General features: G+C 44.1%; 1 protein-coding gene and 1 non-coding gene across 2 annotated transcripts in view; both read left to right on the top strand.

Annotated features, from left to right (window-relative positions):
* The window catches only part of LOC142436372 (ninein-like protein), a 40,758-nt gene extending 22,576 nt beyond the window's left edge, over positions 1-18,182 (top strand). Inside the window, exons 6-10 of the mRNA XM_075540067.1 lie at positions 8,159-8,326; positions 10,161-10,297; positions 11,397-11,537; positions 13,342-13,516; positions 18,135-18,182. Coding sequence (XP_075396182.1) covers positions 8,159-8,326; positions 10,161-10,297; positions 11,397-11,537; positions 13,342-13,516; positions 18,135-18,182 — 669 coding nt within the window. The remainder of the gene's footprint in view (positions 1-8,158; positions 8,327-10,160; positions 10,298-11,396; positions 11,538-13,341; positions 13,517-18,134) is intronic.
* On the top strand, positions 5,938-6,069 carry LOC142436374 (small nucleolar RNA SNORA84). The gene has a single exon (XR_012781917.1). It is a non-coding gene; the product is annotated as a small nucleolar RNA SNORA84 (small nucleolar RNA).
* Positions 18,183-21,606: the final 3,424 nt, after the last annotated feature.

The following is a 21,606-nucleotide window of genomic DNA, read 5'->3' as shown; positions in this document are numbered from 1 at the left end:
TGCTCTCTGGCCAGAGGTGTGAGTTTGTAAGGAGGAATCTTGGGGAAATGACCTAGGCAGGCAGGTATGTCTTCCAGGAGACACCCACATCAAGTGAAGTGTGATCCCTGTTTGTGGATTAAGATTTGAACATGGAAATGGGTTTCTCTTCTTTGTCAAGGATTTTCTCCAGGGTAAGTTGCACTGAGGCTAAGAACTAGGGAAGATACAGAAACAAGGGTAACTCATGTCCAAATGTGGAGACCTAGGTGTTGCTGGAAGCTAGTGTAGGATAAGGATCTCAAAGTGGCACCCCTGAGCCTGCAAGGGCAGGATCCCTAAGAGTTCTGTAACCTCGAATACCACTGAAGTATGGGTCCTATGGTAGTTACACAATCTGGTGTCAACTTGTGGAGGGGTAGAGTCTAGCCTATCAATCAGGTCATAGCTTGATGACCTCATTTGGACCCACCACGAAGATAAATAGCTCACTGGAGGCCAGATAGACACAGTCTCTGCATCGTCTTCCTTCGGACAAGTCACATGGAGCTAGGCTGATGAAAGCCAGAGCCTTAGAGCTGGAGGAGCCACGTGGAGACCCACACCAGCACTGAGATGCTTAGACTGCCACTGGATCCACAAGATATTTTACTCTCTGATCTTCCTGCATTCAGTATCATTGCATATGTTTTGTGAGTTTGAAGAGGACTTTATAGATTGATGTCAGACATATGTGCTAATATCAGACTTACGGACTTGATTTGAACTAGGGTGGGATGTTTTTGTGATATTCAACTGCTCTTGTATATAGAGCTCTTTCTACACACAGATGGGTGTCTATGAATTTGTTTCTCTAGTCTACTCAGACTAACACATTATGGTCCCTTGGGAGTGGAGTACTAGATAAAAGAATCATAAAGATGGAGAGTGGATGTTTGTTTGATCTCTGCTTCATGATAGTGCTTCTTTGGCTAGCCAGAAGTCAGATATGGCCATGCAGTTTACTGGATAGTTTTCTGGAAAGAACATGGGAAGTTAAAGTTTGGATTCTTTTCATTGGTTGTAGTCTTTGGTTATTCTTGTGTGAAATGGTGAAAATGTGATTAATGTATATTTTGAGCTCAGGGGACAAAATCACCCCTTGAATTTCTCAGAGTTGCTTAGTGAAAATGGCTGACAGAAGGTCAAAATGGCTGAGAGAAAGCTGGCTGGAGGGGCAGGGAGCACTTCAGGCAAGACGGCAACTGAGTAACACATAGCAGAGGGACTCTGCAGAAATTAGCGCAGGAGAGTCACTAAGGGGGATGTTGCGCACTGCCTGGTTGCAGGAGGAGCGTCATAAAGATAAACAGGCAAATATCCACTCGGTTTTGAGGAGCTGGGGGCTTTGTCTTACCACAGTGAAGGCTGGCTAAGGTCTAACCTTAGCCCCACCACTGTCTCAGCCAGAGACGGGATCATCTGGAGCTGGCACAAAGGCTTTATCTTAACACAGCCACACTTCAACTCCGAATTGTGGAAGGGTTTAAACCCCTCCAGCCCCAGGGTCAGGGATGGGGTTAAGCTATATTGTTACTTTTGTTTCTCACTCTTCCTTCTTTCCCACTACAGTTTCAACAGGCTCTTCTTTTTTTTCCTCTCTCTTTCTCTTCCTTTTAATCTCACACACCACTGCCAACCTCCAGGCATCTCCTCTTATCCTAGGGCTTTTACTCAACAAAGAGGCTAGAGATCTTAATATTACAATTAGACAATTTGACCTGATAGATGTGCACAAAGCTATTCACCCAAATACAAAAGAATTTACATTCTTTTCAAGCCCACATGACACATATTCAAAGATAGAGGTGCTGGGGCATTAGATGAATCTGCATAAGTTTAAGCACATTGATATATGTACCTCTCTCTCTGACCACTGTGCCATAAGACTGGAAAACCAACAAAAGGAAGATGAAGAAAACAAGGACAAACAATTGGAAGATGATAACTCTCTTGCAAAAGGAGTGTGTGCTGGCCCAGATCAGAGATGAAATTAGGGAATTTCTGGAAATCAACAAGAATGAGCACATGATGTACCAAAACTTATGGGACACAGCAAAGGCAGTTATCAGAGGAAGTCTCATAGCAATACATGAACACATGAAAGAGGAAGAGAGACTTATGATTGATATGCTGGCACAAAATTTACAGCAACTAAAGCTGAGTCAACAGGACAAACCTATTAATAGATTAAGAAAATAAATAATAAAAATCATGGCTGAGATTCAGAAGAGGGAAAATAAGAAAACTATGGTAAAATTAGTGCTGCTAAAAGTTGTTTCTTTGAACAGATAAATAATTGACAGGTTTTTCTTTTCTAATTTGTCATTTGTTTTTTTTTGTTGTTGTTTTCTTTTGTTGCTTTGTTTTGGTCCGTCATGTTTTTGGTGCATATTATTATCTCTGTAGGTCTATCTAGATAAGATAGGCAGGATAAACCATCTGGAAGACAAAACGGGACTGACAGTATTGCAGGGACATGGGTGAGGGACAGGTGGGGGAAAGGACATGTGTGTTAAAAGCCCAGGGACAAGTGAACAACAAGTGATCCAAAAATGATGGCAACGAATAGGTAGGAGGCCTGGTAGGGCTTGATCAAGGGCAATGTAACCAAGAGGAATTACTGAAACCCAAATGAAGACTGAACATGATAGTGGGACAAGAGGGAAGGCAGAAATGATCACAATGATCTGCATATAACCCCCTACCTGGGGGACGTACAATAGACATGTGGGGGATGGGAGACATTGAACAGTGTAAGATATGAGAAAATAATAATAATTTATAAATAATACTTTATAAATTATCGTGAAGGCAGGAGTGTGGGGGAGGAAGGGAGAAAATGCTTAGCTGATACCAAGGGTTCAAGTAGAAAGAAAATATCTTGAGAATGATGATGATGGCAACAAATGTACAAATGTGCCCGACACAATGGATGTATGAATGGATTGTGATAAGAGTTGTATGAGCCCCAATGAAATTATTTTAAAAAATAAAAATAAATAATGAACCCTGGCTCTGGCTTGATGCTGTCAGAGGCCTAATGCCATATTTTCTATCAATAGAAGCGTTTAGATAATGAGTAAGATAACTAAATAAGCATCGAATTTGACTGTTTTACGAATAGAGCTTAGGATCTGATGCTACTCTGTTTATACTGATTTTTTTTCTGTTTATTATTATTGATATATGATTGATAGAAATGATTATTGGGAAATTTGAAAATAGAGAGCTTGTAAGCCCACTTGTTTCTCGTCATTAAAACTGGATTGTTAGATGGGTTTAGGACACACCCGCAAAGAAGGCTTTGAAAAAATAAGCTCTGAAAAGAAAAGTGTCTTCAGTGTTGAGGACATTTAAGGGTGAAGAGACTTGCCAAGGGCTGTTGACAGATTGACAGGGGGAAAAAGGGAACTCTTTGGATATTTAAATTTTGAACTCGTGGTTTTGTCAGAAGCTGGGAAAAAATCTGGAACCATGAAGAAAACTACTCTCTGGGCTGAATATTACAGGGAGCCTGTGGGCAGGCTGAACTGCTTGCTAGGCGACCACCCAGATCCACTTGTTGAGTGGAAGTGGGCGAAATGCAGCAATAAAGAGACAGATTGAGTCTGGCCACTGACACTCATGGACCTTGTTTCAGGAACGTGAAGAGAAAACGAGAGTGGGTTGACTGGTCTGAAATTCATGATCTAGCGCAAGGGGGCTAGGCTTGTTGAAAATTTGTGACAGTGCCCATGGTCTAGAAGCGAGGTGACCAATGGGCACCATGTGGACGCTGAGTGAAGCAGCCCACATTGAGTTGACCAGAATCCGACCAGATGAAGAGATGTTTGAGCCTGTGAAGTAGAGATATTGCTGCAGACTTCATGGATAGCCTGTCCTGATTTGACTTTACTATGGATGGGGAGTTCACAAGGTTCTAACTGGGATGAAGGTTCCTCAGAACACGGCTGATGTAAGTGGGCAGTATAGAAATTTTATACCTAAAATGGAGATGATAAAGGCATGAAGTGGTTGGCTACAAACTTTCATAGGTGCTGGAATATGTACATAGGATTATAGGTTTAAGTGTGTGTTCCTTAACTGCGATGCTTAGGCATAGAATATTGTTTTGTCACTTATATAATATGTTTAAATGAGGATGGCACATACTGAATGGTACACTTATTAGTTTTATCTTGTTAGTTACAGATATGATTTTATTATTTTTTTGTTAAGAATTATGTATGGGTAAAAAGTTGTGTAAAAGTGTCAACTTGACAAAGGTTGGTCTGTGGTAGTTACATATTCTGGTGTCAACTTGTTGAGGGCTGTTGTCTAGCATGTCAATCAGGTCACAGCTTGATAACCTCATTTAGGCGTGCCACTGAGATAAATAGCTTACTGGAGGCCAGATAGATACAGAGGCCAGATAGATACAGATAGGTGCTTCATCCTCCTCCGGACAAGCCACATGAAGCTAGACTGATGGCAGATAGAGCCATGGAGCCACATGGAGACTCATGCCAGCCCTGAGATGTTTATAATGCCACTGGATCCACAAGACTTTCCATCCACTGGCCTGTGATCTTCCTGCATTTGGCATATTGCATGTGTTTCGTGAGTCTGAGGAGGATTTTATAGATTGGGATTGGACATATGTGCTAATATTGGATTTATGGACTTAATCTGGACTTGGGGTGAAATTTTTTCTCAATATTCAATTGCTCTTGTGTATAAAGCTTTCTCTTAACACCTATGAGTGTCTATGAATTTGTTTTTCTAATCTACCCAGACTAACAGGTCTTTCAGCACAGCAACTTGACCCATTATCCTGCTGTCATAGCCATCTACTCTTCCTGTCACGTGTATTTCTACATACAGCACACACTTGTACACATATCCACACAGTTTGGACCCATCCACTGTATACATGTACACCCACTATATATACACACCTGATACATGTAGTCAATGCTACATGTATACACCCAAACTATAGATGCGTCTGTCATACACACACACACACACACACACACTTAACTATACACACACACTATATATGCACATGATACAAGGTGGTACCCTCCCAGAACTGGAATTGTGCTGGGCAGAGTAGACCTTTCATAATATGACTTTTTCTCCCTCTTTGAGAGCTCCGAGTTGCAGCGCCACCTGAGAAGGTTCTCTCTGGTCACAGTGAATTTTTTGTAAAAGCGGTTTCACTGGAACCTTGTTTTTCATGATGGCGAATTTAAGAGAACAGCATGCAGCTATGAAACTTTGTTTCCTCCTCAGGAAAAATGCCAAAGCAACTGTTGTGATGTTGAATACAGTTTAGAAAGACAGTGCTATGGGAAAAACTCTAAGTGTATGAGTAGTTTTCTCATTTCAAAAGAGGTGAAATGTTGATTGATGGCAAACCTCATTCTGGACGTCCATCATCTTATCGAACAGATAAAAATGTCGATTTGTAGTGCATTTGGAATTCGTTCCACCAGGTTAGACTGTTAGTCAAGCTTTCTATTAGAGGATCTGAAAAGATTTTGTAACAGTGTGTGGCAAAAACAGGCCTGATTTATGGCAGACAGGGGACTGGTTTTGCCACCATGATAATGCACCTGCTCACACAGCCATCTCAGTGTGCCAGGTTCTGGCAAAAAGCAGAATGTCTCTCTTGCCCCGTGCACCTTACTCACCTGACCTTGCATTGTGTGACTTTTTTTTGTTTCCTCGAAGAAGAGGGACATGGAAGGATAACTATTTGAGGACATAGAAGAGTGAAGAAAAACACTAGGGAGGTGCTGTCAGCCATCCAAACAGATGAGTTTGAAAAATGTTTCCAAGAATTAAATTGCAGATTTTACAAATGTATCAAGTGTAATTGAGAGTACTTTGTAGGTGACAAGTTTGTTTTGTAAAAGAATTTAAATGCATGCCCCATGGTTGCTGGGCACTGTTGGGCAGGTACAGCTTTCCAGCGATGGCAATGGGCCAGAGCGATCCTGGGATGCATGCATGGGGCTGTTCCTTTTCAGCAGCCTCCATAGCCCGGTCACTGGTACATGGAAAAAAATTAAATACATAGCTTTGAAAAAAATTCCAGGTTTTTTTTGGGGGGGTACCACCTACTATATGCACACAAATTGTAAGGCACACAAACTCATGCCCACCACACACACTGCTAGTGTACGTAAACATCATAAACACAGTGCCTACACATCCCTTCACTATACATTCTGTATGCATTCATGCACAGTATATTCATATACATGCACTCTCTACACACCCACACTAAATTCACTGCAGAGATATGAGTGTATACACAGTATATAATACCTTTGGGGCATAGAATGTCAAACTGAGGAGTGGGCGGATTCAGTCTTTCGTTTGTGGAGCACAAAGTTCTACCCCTCTCTTGATACCTCTCACCTGAGAATTGCCCATTTGCACTGTCATTTTAGGGCAGAAACTGGAAGGAGGCCAGGGTGGTAGAGTCTCCTGTATTATTTCAAAGTAGAGTGTGCCATATCTTGTGTGTGTCTCCACAGTTTGGCTATAGAGTGTGATGTTTGACCATGTCATGTGGTATACCTGTTAGATAGATAGATAGATAGATAGAAGATAGATAGATAGATAGATAGATAGATAGATAGATAGATAGATAGATAGATAACCTACTTACTAACAGGTATACTAGCTCTGTACTGATGTCATATATATATATATATGACAGCAGGAGAATCAGGTGGACATGGTATAGGGGAAACCCATTCTGAGCCTCATATTTTCTAGAGTAAGTGGCTAGAGGGTTCATAGCAGTTCCAGATGCATTTGAGTATCTGGGACTCTCCATTGATAGCCATGGTGCCCTCTTCCACCTGCAAACAGAGTAAAATGCCTGCTCTAGAGTGTTGTCCAGTTGGCACGCAGAGCACCCAGCGTAGCTTAGTAAGCTCGGTGAACAAGCTCCTTCATTAGAGAATTGGTGACTCAGTGAGTACAGGCAGAGGAGGTTTCTGCTCCCTTGAGCCTGACTCAGGAAGTGTACTGCTGGGAGAAGATGAGGGATGAAGGGTGGAGAGTATAGCCAGGACAAGCCTGGTGGTCATCAGAGAAGGGACCGGAAAGAGTCCAGGATGAGCCAGAAAGAGCAAGAGGAGCATGATTTAAGCTGTGGGGCTGGACTTGAAAGGGCTAAAAAATAGCTAGGTATCCTTCTATCTGGAGGCCAGCGAGCCGGTGTGTCAGAAAAGAGGAGTTAAGGGTGATTGAGCAAGGTATTGAGGGTCCCAGATCCAGATCCCAGCCAGCAAGGCAGTGAGGAGAGGGTAGCTGAAGAGCCATGAGCAGGTTGGAGCAAGGTGGTTTTTACTCTGAGGGAGGCAGGAGCGCTGGATGCCTGGAGCAGAAATGTGATGACCTGAAGGTGTGGAGAACACTCATTCTTACTCCCAGGGATTCCTGACAACACATATTTACTGGAAAGGGCTCTGAGGTAGAAAAAATTTAAGGGAAATATTTCTTGCCCTTGTGGATTCATAGAATATCTGAACGTAGCAGGTCAGCTTTCCGCTTGAGAGACTTTACCATCATCGTAAGACTCCCCTAGCTTGCTTAGCTGAAAGCTGCTTGCTTCTGTATTCCCAGTAATGTGCAGTTTCACACACAGGGAAGCCCACTCTGCTTTTGGAGCCTCTTAGGAATTTCTCCATGATGGCAAGCCCCTCTTTAGGCTCTTCCTTTGTGAGGCCCTGTGTACCTTGTTCGTCATGCCAGAGAGATGCGGATAGTTCACGGGCTGCACTTACACACCCAACTCACACTCATCCTCACTGCCATTGACTCAGTGTGGACTCATAGCGACCATACAGGACACAGTAGGCCTGCCCTGGCAGTTTGCAAGCCTGTAGCTCTCTGTGGGAGTAGAAAGCCCTGTCTGCTGCCTTCTGGCTCCAGAGCAGTCATGGCTGCTTTGATGAATCACGTCGCTGTGCCCAGCCCTCTCACCTTTGCTAGAAAGTGAAGAGAGCGATAACTGGTGAGGTTGTTCTTGCTAGGCAGCGTGCAGGTTTGTGCAGTGGGGGACATGAGAAATAAGAGATTGGGCTGAACAGACGTGCGTGCTCACAGCACTTTCTTGGTCCCTGGTGTACAGGCCACAGAGGAGAGCAGCTGCCACACGACCACTTCGTCCCTCGTGTCCATCTGCTCAGACCGGCACCTCTTCTCCGGCATCGATGACGGCACTGGGTTTGCATGCCCTGAGCAGGTGGTGGCTCTGTGGGCCCAGGAGGGCATTCAAAATGGCAAGGAGATTTTGCAGGTTTGGAAATGGATGGCCACAGCTGCTCCGCTGAGAATGGGCTGAGGGTGGGGTGGGAGCCCGAGAGGGTTACTGTGCTTGGCCTCTGCTCTCTGGCTTCCTTACTCCTGCTGCAACAGAGAATCCCAGACAGGGAAATTCTCGGGAAACTTTTCTTTTTGGCTATTAATATATAAAAATTTTAATTTTGAAAGAGCATAAATAAAATACAGAGAAAACAACAGTGATAAAAACACTCTGAAGGTAGGTTTTCATGTATTAGATACTTCCCCCTTTGCCATGCTAACCTTTCAGGCTTGTTGCTTGGACAAGGCAGCACTCCGACGGGCGTTGGAACAAGCACACTTTTGTGGTGGCATCAGAGTCAGAGAAGGTGCATGTGTATAGTCAGCACTGACCACTACATAAGGGCATGCATTCTGCCAAGTCCTTTGATCAAAAAAGACCTAGGTGGGAACTGTGCCACTTGGCTCCACAGGCCAGCCTCGCATTCCTGGAAGCCATGGGGGTTTCCTGCCCATGCTCCTCCATTTCTTCTGCAACTGGCCCAGGAGACTAGCCTGGTGTAGCTCTTGCTCTTGGACTTAGTGTCACACTGTGCAGTAGTCAATTTAAAATAAATATAGCAAAGATTCATTTTTAAACATTCATTGTTTCATTCTGTATATGTGGGTGGTAAGATGCACATAACATCTCTTTTTAAGTTTATTTTTCAAAATTCTGAGAGAGAAGGAAGATTTCATTTTCTGTAATACTTTTGACCATGGCTCATGTCCTCTGATACATAATTTTTCTACCAATACAAATCATCAGTGTGTGTGTGTGTAGATAGATAAATAGATAGATAGATAGATATTATGGAGATATGAAATATGTGTCAGGATTCTTTACATATATTACGTTAGGAGTCTCTCCCAGAATTCTTTTAGTTTGAAATGGTAAAAACTCAACTCCAAGTGGCATAAGGAAAAAGGAGAATGTAAAATAAAATAATAATTTATAAATTATTAAGGGTTCATGAGGAAGGGGGCAATGGGGAGGGAAGGGGAGGGAAAAAAGGAAAATGAGCTGATTCCAGGAACCCAAGTGGAAGGCGAATTTTGAGAATGACGAGGGCAACGAATGTATAAGGGTGCTTTACTCAATTGATGTATGTATGGATTGTGATAAGAGTTGTATGAGCCAAATAAAATGATTTTTTTTTAAGAAAGAATGTTAGTGGCTTACAGTGGTGGGCAGTTGGCAGAGTTAATTTAGCCACTGCTCTCTGTAAGTGCCTGTATCAGTACCCTTTCATCTCTAACTGCTTCCAAATTTTCCTTTGCTATCAAGTTAATTTCAACTCATCATGATGCTAGGGGGCAGAATGGACTTACCCCTTTGAGTTTCCAAGAATTTAAATCTTTATGGGAATAGATAGCCTCTACTTTATTCCTCAGGGAAATGGGGTGGTTCAAACTGTTGACCTTGAAGTTAACATCTTATTGCATTACCCACCACACCACCAGAGCTCCTTCCAGTGCCCTTAGCCTTGGGCAAAGTCTCCTCTCTGTAGCTCCATACAGCCTTTATAATTATTGGGTTTAGGTGGGGGGAAGGGCCCCTCTCTTGCTATTAATCCCCATGAAGTACTATGCATGGAGTCATATTCTTCCTCATGTGTCCCTGGCTCAGGCACAGTGGGATCTCCTATTGACAGCCTAGGAGTTGGAGTGGGGGCGGCCCCAAGAGGAAAAGTCTCAGGCAAATGGGAGAGCCAAGGAAAATGGAGTCTGGAGTCAAATTGTTGAGAGACTTAAACTCATCTTGAATGTCCCTTGGGATTTATTTCTAGAGCCTCGAATTCAGTGTGGATGAGAAGGTGAACCTTCTGGATCTGGCCTGGGCTATCGACAACAAGCTCCTGATGGTCACTGGTGTCATTCAGCAAGCGGCCCTGGCCTCCTACCACCAGGAGCTGAGCTACCTCCAGTAAGAGGCTGGGAGAGGTTGTTTCAAGGCTAGGGGTGTGGTTTGTTCTCAGGGGTCCGGGACTGGCAAGGGTCTGGGCTGCTGCCTTGCCTGCCCCCACCACCCTCTATAGGCAACTTGTGATGAGACAAGGAAAAGGGTCTCTGGTGTAGGGAGAGACGCTTTGCCTCTTCCTAATAGGGCCTAATGAGCAAGGGGCCGCCTACGGTTATTCTTGCCACAGGTCTTGCATACTTGGTGAGAGGCTTAGAAAGCCAGATCTCAAAATCCTAACCTAATCCCCTTAATAATATCCCAAGCAGCTGAATCCAACTTAAAACTTATGTGACTGACATTTTTCTTGCTATTATGGAGGTGCAAATGTTCTCCAGACCAGCCCACGGGGGCCCCAGGCTTAAGCCAATTGACTGAAAGCGCACAAAAAAAAATTGCTTCTTAGACCTTTTCACTGAGCACAACGTGGCAGTTGGCACCGTGTTCCATTACAACAGAGCTCTGCTTTCACTCAACGGGTTATTCATGTTGTTCTGCTAAATAGATTCACAGGGACAAAAGTTGATAGTATTTTATAGAAAGATAACTTTTCCAACAGTTTTGTTGGCATATAAGTCATGTATCATACAATTCAGTGGTTTAGACATATTTTAAAAGAATTGTGTAGGCGTCACCACAATGAGTTTTAGAATATTTTCTTCATTCTGGTACCCGTTATTATTAACTCCCCATAGCCCCCAGTCTCCCCTGCCACAACCGGAAGGAGCTATTAATCTAATTGCTGTTTCTATAGATCACCTATCCCGGATTTCATATACAGAAAATCCTACAAAACAAAATAAACACCAAAAAACCTCAATTCAAAAGCAAGTCGACAATAATAGAAACTAAAACGAATAAAGTCATTTAATGTCAGGATACACCATTAGAGAACCATTCTTCAAAGACTCAAAGACAAGGCTAGCCCGCACTCAACACCATCATGTTGGCTGTTTTTTGTCGTTTATGCAGACCCAGAGTTTGAGGGCCCTGCAACGGTATGTGCTTCTGTGGGAAGCTGACAGAGTAGTAGCTACATTTGACAGTGTCTCCTTCCTGTGGGCAGGGGGCAAATGAAGCAAATGGTGCAGGAGCGAGACAAGGCAAGACAGGACCTGGAGAAGGCTGAGAAGAGGAACCTGGAGTTTGTGACAGAGATGGATGACTGCCACTCTGCCATGGAACAGCTCACGGAACGCAGGATCAAGTAGGTGCCACCGAGACAGCTTCTGGGTCAGAGCCTGGCACAGTAGCCCTCTAGAATCACAGCAGCTGTCCCCAATCTGGTCCCTACACCCTGGCCAGAGGGTGGGTGAAGGACAAATAGCTGCTACCCAAGTGGCAGTGCTATAGTTCTGGTTCATTGAAGGCCTTACTTGAGCCAGTAGAAACCAGAAAATGTAACTTTTTGTTTTGTACCATCAGTCAGGGGCCTCCAGAGTAACACGGTCAGTACGATAGATGGGTGTTCATATGGGTGGAAACATGGAGGGATACACGTGATTCATTTATTTTAGAAAACTGCCTCCTGGTTGTGAGGCTTGGCAATTCTAAAATCCATCGGTCAGATGGCAGGTTGGAGACTGTCTGCAGGATGGCTACGGTCTTAAAACATCCTTCTCCTTCCAGAAACCTTAACGTCTGCTCGGAAAACCTTCAACTTATTGCATAACCCCCCCACACACACACACATACACACACACATCATGGATCATGACCTGTTTTACTGAGGACTGACAGGCTTAAATGCTAATCATATGTAATGCCCTCATAGCAATACTAAGCCAATATGTTAATAAGCAGTGGGGCCCCATGGCCTACCCAACGGCACACATGAAATTAGCTATCACAAGACTCCTTGAAAGATGAGGGTACAATAGAAGCATCAACTGAACTCTGGGTGGGGCTGGTGCAGTATGCACTGGCTTCTCATTCTATATGCCTATGGGCTGCAGACATTCGTCTCTACCCTACCTCTACTCTCTTTGCTCAATCCGTTGGACCTGCCCTCAGCTCAAGGAAGACCTTTAACTATTGTTTGTGCTTGTGATGGGTGTTATGTAAGATATTTTTTGCAAACAGCTTCAGGAGTTCAGCAGGTAGCACTCAACACAGTGAAGGTACCCCAACACCTCAGTCTTACCTCTCATCACCCTTCATACTGAACAGTCTTAGGGGGAACTCTGTATGGTATGTTTGGTGATGGCTTCAAGGCCAGAGAAAAGGATGTAAGAAAACCTAGCCACATATATATCCACACTGCATCAGGGAGAAGGTTTTTTTCACCCCTATTGAGAGAAAAGTCTTGGCCAGAGGTGGCTAAACTCAGCTAGTGATTCACCTTCCTGAATCCTTTGTTTACTGAAGGTGCTCTGCTGGAAACAGCTGAGGCTACATGAAATGATCTTCTACATTTCTCTTTCTCTCATACTGGCTCATGCCAGAAGTCAGAACACTGGCTGCCTGCTCCCTGGTCTGTCTTCCTTCACTGGTGGGCAAGATGTCTGTGGGGCATGCCCTTTTAGAATCCTGCTTCCTTGCCCCTAGCCCCTTGCCCTTTGGGTAAGCTGAGTCCTTTGGTCTCCTCATCTCTAACCTGAGAATGGTAATGAGCCCTGTCTAGCATGGAGGGATGACCAACACAATATGTCGAGCTTCCTAATTCTGATGACTGTGCATAGGCCCAATCATGTGCCTCAGGAAACAGAGAGAGTGAGAGAGACGTCATAAATGATGCAGAGTCCTGGCGTGGTGAAAAGGTTGGCCCCTTGGCACCTTGCCTCTGTGTGGGGTCATGTTCTCCTGGAAGGACCAGCAGTGAATGTGGTGTCCAGTGTCTGGTCCCTGCCTTCAGAACACTCATACTTTCCATCAAACAGGCGGCTATAAAGTCTAAAACTGTCAGTAGATATACAATCTTCCAGAAGGCCAGGCCATGTGTGACACCGGGGAGGTAGTTTAAGGAGGTGTCCCAAAAGGTACCCTCAGTCTCTCCTTTGTGGGTATTGTAGACACCTGGAGCAGGGATACTGTGGACAATTGGCCCTGCTTCGCTCAGAGTTGGAGATGGAACAAGAGCTGCTCTGGCAGCAGACCAGCATGCAGAGGGCTAGGCTGGAGGAGGACCTTGAAGCCCTGCGCAGGGAGGAAGCCTGCTTGCAAGAGAGGCTATCATTGGTGCTAAAGGTATGAGGGTGCTATACAAAGAAAATGCATGTGCACAAAGCTGGGAGTACATAAAGCTTGATTTTCTCCTCACAACTGTGTTCCCTGACAATTGCCCCAGCCAGCTCTAGGGTAGTATAGCTACTTCGTGGCTATTGCCTGCAGCTCTGAGCTGGTAGATAGGGGCCAGGGAAGGTCTGCAACAGCATCTGGCACCCCTGCATCCCCAGAGACCAGGAACATATTGTGGCTTTAGCAAAAAAAAAAAAAAAAAAAGCCAGGACCTGAAGCTCACCTAGCAGGAGCCCCACTGTATTTCCAGGAGCTGAGAGGTTCATGGGTGTGTGCCACCCAGTCCTTACCACAGCCGGCACTTGATCCCCAGGGATTACTTCTCAGGAGAGACAGGAAGGCCCTGAATCCCTGTCTTAGTTGTGAGGCCTCTGGGGAGAGGATGGCATAGCAGGTGAGGCAGAAGTAGCTGAGCTGACTGTCTCGGTGGACTTTCTTCCCAGTCCTTTTTGCACTCCAGCCTGCCTGCCTTCTCCGTTTTCATCTTGGCTCCTTTTTTCTCTCCCTTTCTACCTGTCCTCCCTCCCTTGATGTCTGTCTCCCTTACTCCAGCTCCTGGCTTTTCAACCCTGCGGAGCACTCAGCAGAGCCTTACCTCTTAGTTATACACTGTGTCTCAGAAGTAATTCCACATCCTTCTGATTCGTCATTGCAGCTTTCAAGTGTCTGTAAACACTGGACTTTTCCCTGACTGGATATATGGACTGCATTGATGTTATTTCAGATCTCTTATTTAGAAGTACACCCTGAAATCATTTGTCTCTAATCTTCTTTCCTAGCTTATTGCTGTTGAGCTCTTGAAGTGGGAGATGTAGCGGCAGTGGGAAAGCACTGGGCACTTCAGTGTCTGCATGTCTGGCTTAGGAGCTGGTCTACTAAAGAAATGTTATGGGGGCCACCACGCACCTCCTCTGGCTACACACAGAAGAGGAGACTCCAACACCAACCCAATGCCAATTGGCACAGGGCAGAAGTTAAAGATGCCTCCCCCCACCATCTTTATGCTATTCTAACGCCAACCATCCCTAACCTTCCCATAACACTCTTCTTAGCTAGATTCGGTCATTTATTTCAGTGACCACATACAATTCACAGACAATATTCACAATTATCGAGTTAATCAGGGAAATGTTAATGATACAGGTCTTTTGTCTACAATACCATGCTGATAACCACCTCTTTCTCTGGTCCCAGGCCTCTCAGTTGCATAGTCCCTTGGCTTCTGCTTTGTTCCATGGGCCAGGAAGCCTACCACTCTGCCTCGTGGTCTCAGTGTTGCTCCTTGCTCTGTCTCATGTGCTCAGTGCCAGGGCTTCTGCTGCCTCCACGACTTACGGCATGGATCTCACATGTGCCCCACTGATGGCTCTTATTTCTTGATGGACACAGGATTCTCTCTCTCTGCTACTGAGATGCCGTGCAAGGGCATCACTGTCCGACCCATCTATGAGTGTTTCACATACCCGATTTGCCTAGTCCCACCCAATTATTTGATGAGTGTTACAAAGATATGGATAGAAGAGCCCTTTGGATCATTTCACTTCACCCCGGGCTACCTTTTGGCTCTTCTAGACATTGCTCCTTTAATACATGAAGAATTGCCTCCTGCCCACTGACATCTAGGATTTGTTTTCACAGTCGTGGTGACCCTGTTAACAGTCACTCGTACTTCAGTCATATCATCAAACCAGCATCTTCTCCTCGCCTCCTTTTACCTGAGCCCATGGTGAAAAGAGGACACTCTTCAATGGGGACTTTCCCTTGACTTGTTCTTTTTCTTTTCTTTTTCATATTGATACTAATACACCCACAAAAACTGGTAAACCAGCTACTTCATTACCACTCCCTATTTTAGATATCCCATTGCTAAATTGTCAATCCCTAACAACCAGTCCTCTGAGGAGACAAGCAAATTTTTGATCAGAAGAATCTTTATTTATGATTTAAACTTTGAGCATCTGTTTCCATAAATATAATCCAATCCAGGGAAAGCCATCAAATTAGAGCAATGTATGCCAGATCATAGTGTCAACATTTATCTTGTCATTCATTTGGGTTCTGGTCAACTCAGCCCTAGAATCCAAGGTAGATCAAATAGGTACCAGTATCAAGCTTGGGAGTTCACACACACCTCCCTGTACTTTAGATTAACTGGCCAATTCATATATTCTCATCAACCCTAACTCCCCATGGCCTAGGTCCTGATCATCAGCTTTATAATTCACAACTCATGAAATCTCCCAATGTCTTCCCCTCTTCACTCACATTTTCAAACTTCAGACCAGCCAGCCCCTCTCTCTCATCTCTAGCTTCTGGGGCCAGATCAGCAGGTGCCAATAGAACATGCCAAAATGCAGGCTGTGTCATCAGTGCGGCAGTTCCACCACTCCCACCCAAGTGGACCCAAGTGTCAGCACAGTGAGCGTACTAGGCTGCCGCCAGCTCCCTTAACTTCAGTCTGTCAGGAGCCATTCTCTGAGAGGAACACACTTCTCCCTGCTAAGATGACTCTAAAGGCAGGCAGCTCAAAATTCAAAAGGCCAAACCGATTTTTCTCCTACTCATTCTTTCAGTTGTTCTGGGTGGATCTGCATGTCTTTGCAAATAAGTGCAAAAATACTGGTAGCAAAGGTTCTGGGTGAGGCTTCCATCCACACTGGTGAGAGCTTTCACTGCTCTTTCCAAACCAAACCAAACCAAACTCACTGCAGTTAAATCAATTCTGACTCTCATTCAGCCTATAGGGCAGGGGGTAGAGCTGCCCTTGTGGGTTTCTAAGATTGTAACTCTTTACAGGAATAGAAAGCCACATCTTTCTCCCATGAAGTGTCTTGTGGTTTGAACTGCTGAACTTGCAGTTAGAAGCCCAGTGCGTAACTACTACACCAACAGGCCTCCAATACTCTACTTGGACTTAAAACAAAAACCCATTTCTTCAGGGAAAATTCCTAACTCCCCTTTTAACAAATCCAATAAGAATAGGCTGAATGTGAACATACAAGCTCTCTGTAATCATAAAACTGAGTATTTGTTTCTATCGCACATGATACCTATTTATAACACTAGTCAGGAGAAACCTCTATCCAACAGTCAGCTAAACACATAAACCCAAATACATCATCCTTTTAAAAACACTCAGTTCAATGTTCTTTTCTCCACCCAGATTATCCCATTCGTATGTCTACGGACTTGGGCCTCTGTTAGGGTACATCCAGGAAACCCTGGCCTTCTTATTAACTGTTTTGTTTAACCAGCCTGGTATTTCCTTCAGGCCACTCCAGAGCACTTTCACGCCCTTGACATCTCTTACATTTCTTTCAAGCACTGCCATTGTTTTAGGTAGGTACCATCATGTAGGTTTCGACCTTATGCATCTATGCCAGGTTCTGCAATATCCTCACAGTTTTTCCCGTTGAGCCTCCTGTTGCAGCCATGGTACCAATCGATCGCATCGAGAGCCTTCCTCTTTTTCACTGTCCCTTTGCTTTATCAGACATAATGTCTTCCCCAGGGGCTGGTCTTTCCTGACATGTCCAAAGTGTGCCCATCTTAGACTCTTAAGGTGCACTATAGCTGTATTTCTTCCAAGACAGATCATTTTGTCCTTTCAGCAGTCCATAGTAAGAATAACCAAAGGAATAATCTAAGAATCAAAATTTTCACTTCCCTTACCCTGACCTTTCTTTTGTAAAACCCCATGCTTTCATGAGCCTGGAGCCATTGCAGTTAATTCCACTCTTGACACCAACTGATGAAATGCCGTACGTCTGACCTCCTAGCTACACGAAGGGGGAGATTCCAATGCCACACCAGCCCAAGCTAATTGCCACAAGGCAGAATGCCTTGACCCTCTATCCTTTTTTTACCCTTATCTGATACCAACATCCCTCAGTTGGCACGCTACCTCTCTGTTGGGTTCAATAATGTATTGCAACGTCTTCAAAAAAACTTACAGGCAATGTTCATGGTTATAGAATTGCTTAAGGAAGCTAACCAGTTACAGAACGTTAAGGAAACAGGTTTTTTGGTCTGCATTGCCTCTTCTCACCCACGATGGTAGGCATCTCTTTCTTAGTGTTGCACCTCTGCCCTCTACCTCATGAGCTTAGCACTGCTCCTTTGCTTTGTCTTCTGTTCTCAGTGCCTTGGCCTCTGATACTTCTGGTGCCTCCACTACTTCAGGCAAGGATCTTACATGTGCTCATTCCTGGTGTTTCCATCTTGATTAACATGGAATGTTTCTGTCTGCAACTGTTATCATTCACTCTTATATACACAGTGCAATGGGAAAACCAACAAATTCCCTCAGTTAGCATTTCACATACCCTATTTGCTTGATATGGCCCCAAAATTTGGTGGGAGTTACAAAGACATGAATAGAAAAGCCATTCCAAGTAATTTCACTTCAACACAGCTGCCCTCACACCCTCCACCACTACAGGAACTCTTTCAAGGAAAAGCAGCTTGCCTCCCTGTAACACCTCTCCCTTATGGAAAGGTGAGAAAGTTACCATTGCGTCATTGCTTGCGTTATATAGCTATTAAACCACTGGCCTGAATCTTTTAGGAAAACAGTCGATTGCAGAAGGAGATCTTTGAAGTTGTGGAAAAGTAGTCAGATTCAGAGAAGCTGGTGCTGAAACTGCAGAATGACCTTGAGTTTGTGCTGAAGGACAAGGCAAGTGCTTCTGCTTATTCTGAGTCTTTCAACTAGAATCATGGTCAGTAGTGTGGGCCATGTCTTGAAAATGATACTTGGGTGATAGAACTTTGGGTTTTTTCCTTACAAAAATCCTGTAATGGAGAGAAATCTATATAATATCTTTTTCTTTCCCCTTTTCATGCCAAGTCACTGTGACCTAGTGCTACCCCGCGTAGTATGGCCTCTGTACTGATAAAGCCAGGACCCACTAATAGTACTTGGGATTAGCCAGAGAGGCCAAAGGAGCACTTAGAGCGTGGTGCCATCATATGTCATCTACCCTAAGGACGTTGCTGGGAAGGGAGAAGTTGCACCAGAGACAAGGCAGAAGTGCATCCCAGCCACCACAGGCTCCGGGTGCTAAGAAAACGCTGTTGGTGGCAAGACCTTTTAAACAAGTTTGAAAGTAGGTAGACTGGATGCTTTTTTCTAGAGCTACTGGAAAGTAGAAGTTAGATTCCCAGAAGGAAAGTGAGGAGGTGGCCCCAGGAACCTGGCCCAAGAGGACCTGCCTTACCATTCTCTGTATTGTTGCTTTCTTTCTGGGTCTGACATCAGCTGGAACCAGATGGCACTGCACTCTTCTCTCAAGAACAGTTCATGTCGATCCTGAAGGAGTATGAATTCAAGTGCAGGGTATGTGCCAGGGAAGTTTGAGGGGCTGGGCCGGGGGGGTTCCCTCACCATCCTCAGCTCTACTGCACTCACTCTTTTGACTGCTGTGAGCAGTCACATATTAATCTTGTATTGGGTCTTACATGCCAGCATTTTGGTTGTTGGTACCCAAACCTTCACCTTTGCTCATTCCCATCCTCTTCCCCAACCATTTCTACACTGGGGCAGGGTCAAAGCTTATGGGGAACTTAGGGTTTTCTCTAAAAGCATGACCCTCTGGCTGCATCAGCAGGTCTCTAGACCTCTTGTGCAAAAAAGTCCAAAGAACTCTACTTCTTGTCTCATTGTACCTGCTAAGAGGGTGGTGTTCAACCATTAGAATGGACAGAACTGTAGGTGACCAGTGTCTGTGTAGCTCAACCTAGCTGATGGCTATGAGAGTGGCTGAGGTTTGAGCAGGCCATGTTCAGGCCCTCCTTTTGGAGGTTGAAAGAGGAGACCACTGAGAGTATCTTCTTGAAGAGACCGGGCTTCTACGTTTAGCCTTGATTCTGCTGAAAAGCCTCAAATTTGATGACGTCTACTTGCTGCGTGTGGAAGGTCAACTTGATATCTAAAAGTGGCCTCATGTTATAGCCACAAGAATGTCCCAAGAAACCAGGCCCAGTGCTCCAGACTTGACGGCTGCTATTCTTCTACTGTATATCTTTCTTTAAAAACAAAGTTGTTGTGTGGGTGTTTTTTAATCATTTTATTGGGGGCTCTTACAACTCTTGTTACAATCTATACATCAATTGTATCTGACATATCCGTACATATATTCTGTCTTTCTTTTATAGACATTTACTTTCCATGGAGCCCTTGGGATCAGCTCCTCTTTTTTCCTCTCCCTTCTCCTCCCCCAACCCCAACCCTCGTGGCCCCTTGATACATTGTAGATTGTTAATTATTTTCAAATCTTACTCCGACCGCCATCTCCCTTCCCTTCTAGTTTCTGTTGTTCTCCCCCCTGACTGGGGGTACGGGATTATATGCTATTCATTGCTATTGGTGTCTCCTCTCTCCCCACTTCGCCCCCCTTCCCCCTACCCTTTTGTTGTCTCTATTCCCATTCCTGTTCCTGGTTCCATGTGTCGTGAGTTTTATCTCTTGCCTATGCCTATGCGCATGCTCCCGTCTAGTCTAGATTGGGAAGCGGCACTGAGGTCGTGATAGCGGGGAGTGAGAAGCTGTTGAACTCATTGGAGTACAGTCCTTCATAGTACTGTGCAATTACCCTTTTGATTTTATTAGGGTTCATTGTAATGTCCCTTGTTTCATTCCTCATCCTTGCTATTGAAATTTGTTCCTTCCTTTCTTTGGTTAGGTTTTCCATGGTCTTTTGATTCTGTTAATCCTTTCAAAGAACCAGCTTTTAGCTGCATTTATTTTTTCCATAATTTTCTTGTTTTCCCTTTCATGAATCTCAGCCCTTTTTATTTTTCTTTTGCAATTTGTAGGATTATTCTGCTGACTGCTCTAATTGGTGTAAGTTTTGTGTCAGCACATCAATCATACGTCTCTTTCTTTTTCATGTGCTTACATATTACTATCAGACTTTCTCTGATAGCGGCCTTTGCTGTCTCAAAGGTTTTGGTAACTGTATTCTCATTGGTTTCTAGAAATTTTCTAATTTCATATCTTTCTGAGCCAGTAACCACTCCTTTTGCAAAAGAGAGTTATTTTTCTTACAATTTTTTCCCTTGTTTTCTTCATCATCCTTCTGTCGATTTTCAGCCTTATGTTATAGTGGTCGGAGAGAGAAGTCGGTATGGTCTCTTTATGTTTGAATTTACACAGATTCAACTTATGTCCCAGCATGTGGTCTATCTTTGAGTATGTGCCATGGGGGGCTTAAAAAGAATATGAGGGTGTTTTTGCATTTTGGTGGAGCGTTCTGAAAATATCTATCAGGTCAAGTCATTTAATCATAATGTTTAGATCTGTTGCCTCCTTGTTAAGCTTCTTTCCTTGTGATCTTTCTCAGAGAATGGTGTATTAAGGTCACCTACTATAATTGTTAGCCTGTGATTTCTTTTATCATCTTTTGGAGTGTTTGATAAATTTTGTGGACGTCGCGTTGAACATGAATATATTTATTATGTTCACTGGTTCTTCATCTACTGTTCCCTTGAACATTATATAGTGCCCCTACCCCTTATGTCTTGTTATGGCTTGTACCTTGGGAACTATTTTTACAATCTGAGGTTAGGATTGCAACCTTTTCTTTTTTTTGAATGGCCGTTTTCTTGGTATATTTTTCTCCAGCCTTTGATTCTCAGCCTATTTTTGTCTGTAATCATAAGATGTGTATCCTATAGGTAGCAGCCCAAGGGGTTGTGTTTTCTAAGTCAGGCTGCTAACCTCTGCCTTTTATTGGCTGAGTTCTGTCCATTGTTATTCAGGGTTATTATATCCAACTGTGGACTCTGTGATGTCATCTTGTACCTTTTGTGTTGAATGTTTTCCTACCTCCCTTTCTTATCAGTGTGTTGTCCATTTGTGTGTGGTTCATTCTGCCTTTCTTTGCCACTGTTATCTTGGGGGCTCTTTACTCTTTGTTTACATCTGGGTGGAGTTGTTTTATGTGGCAGTCTCTTGTTTTTGTTTGGTGAGTGATGTTTTTCTGCCCATACCGGTTAGATAAGGATCTTTTGTAGGGCTAGTTTCTTTTATCGTAGTC

The sequence above is a fragment of the Tenrec ecaudatus genome, unplaced genomic scaffold, assembly GCF_050624435.1.
Source record: "Tenrec ecaudatus isolate mTenEca1 unplaced genomic scaffold, mTenEca1.hap1 Scaffold_2386, whole genome shotgun sequence".
NCBI lineage: Eukaryota > Metazoa > Chordata > Mammalia > Afrosoricida > Tenrecidae > Tenrec > Tenrec ecaudatus.
Note: the sequence above shows the minus strand (reverse complement) of the source record. Positions and strands in the feature narration are given on the sequence as shown.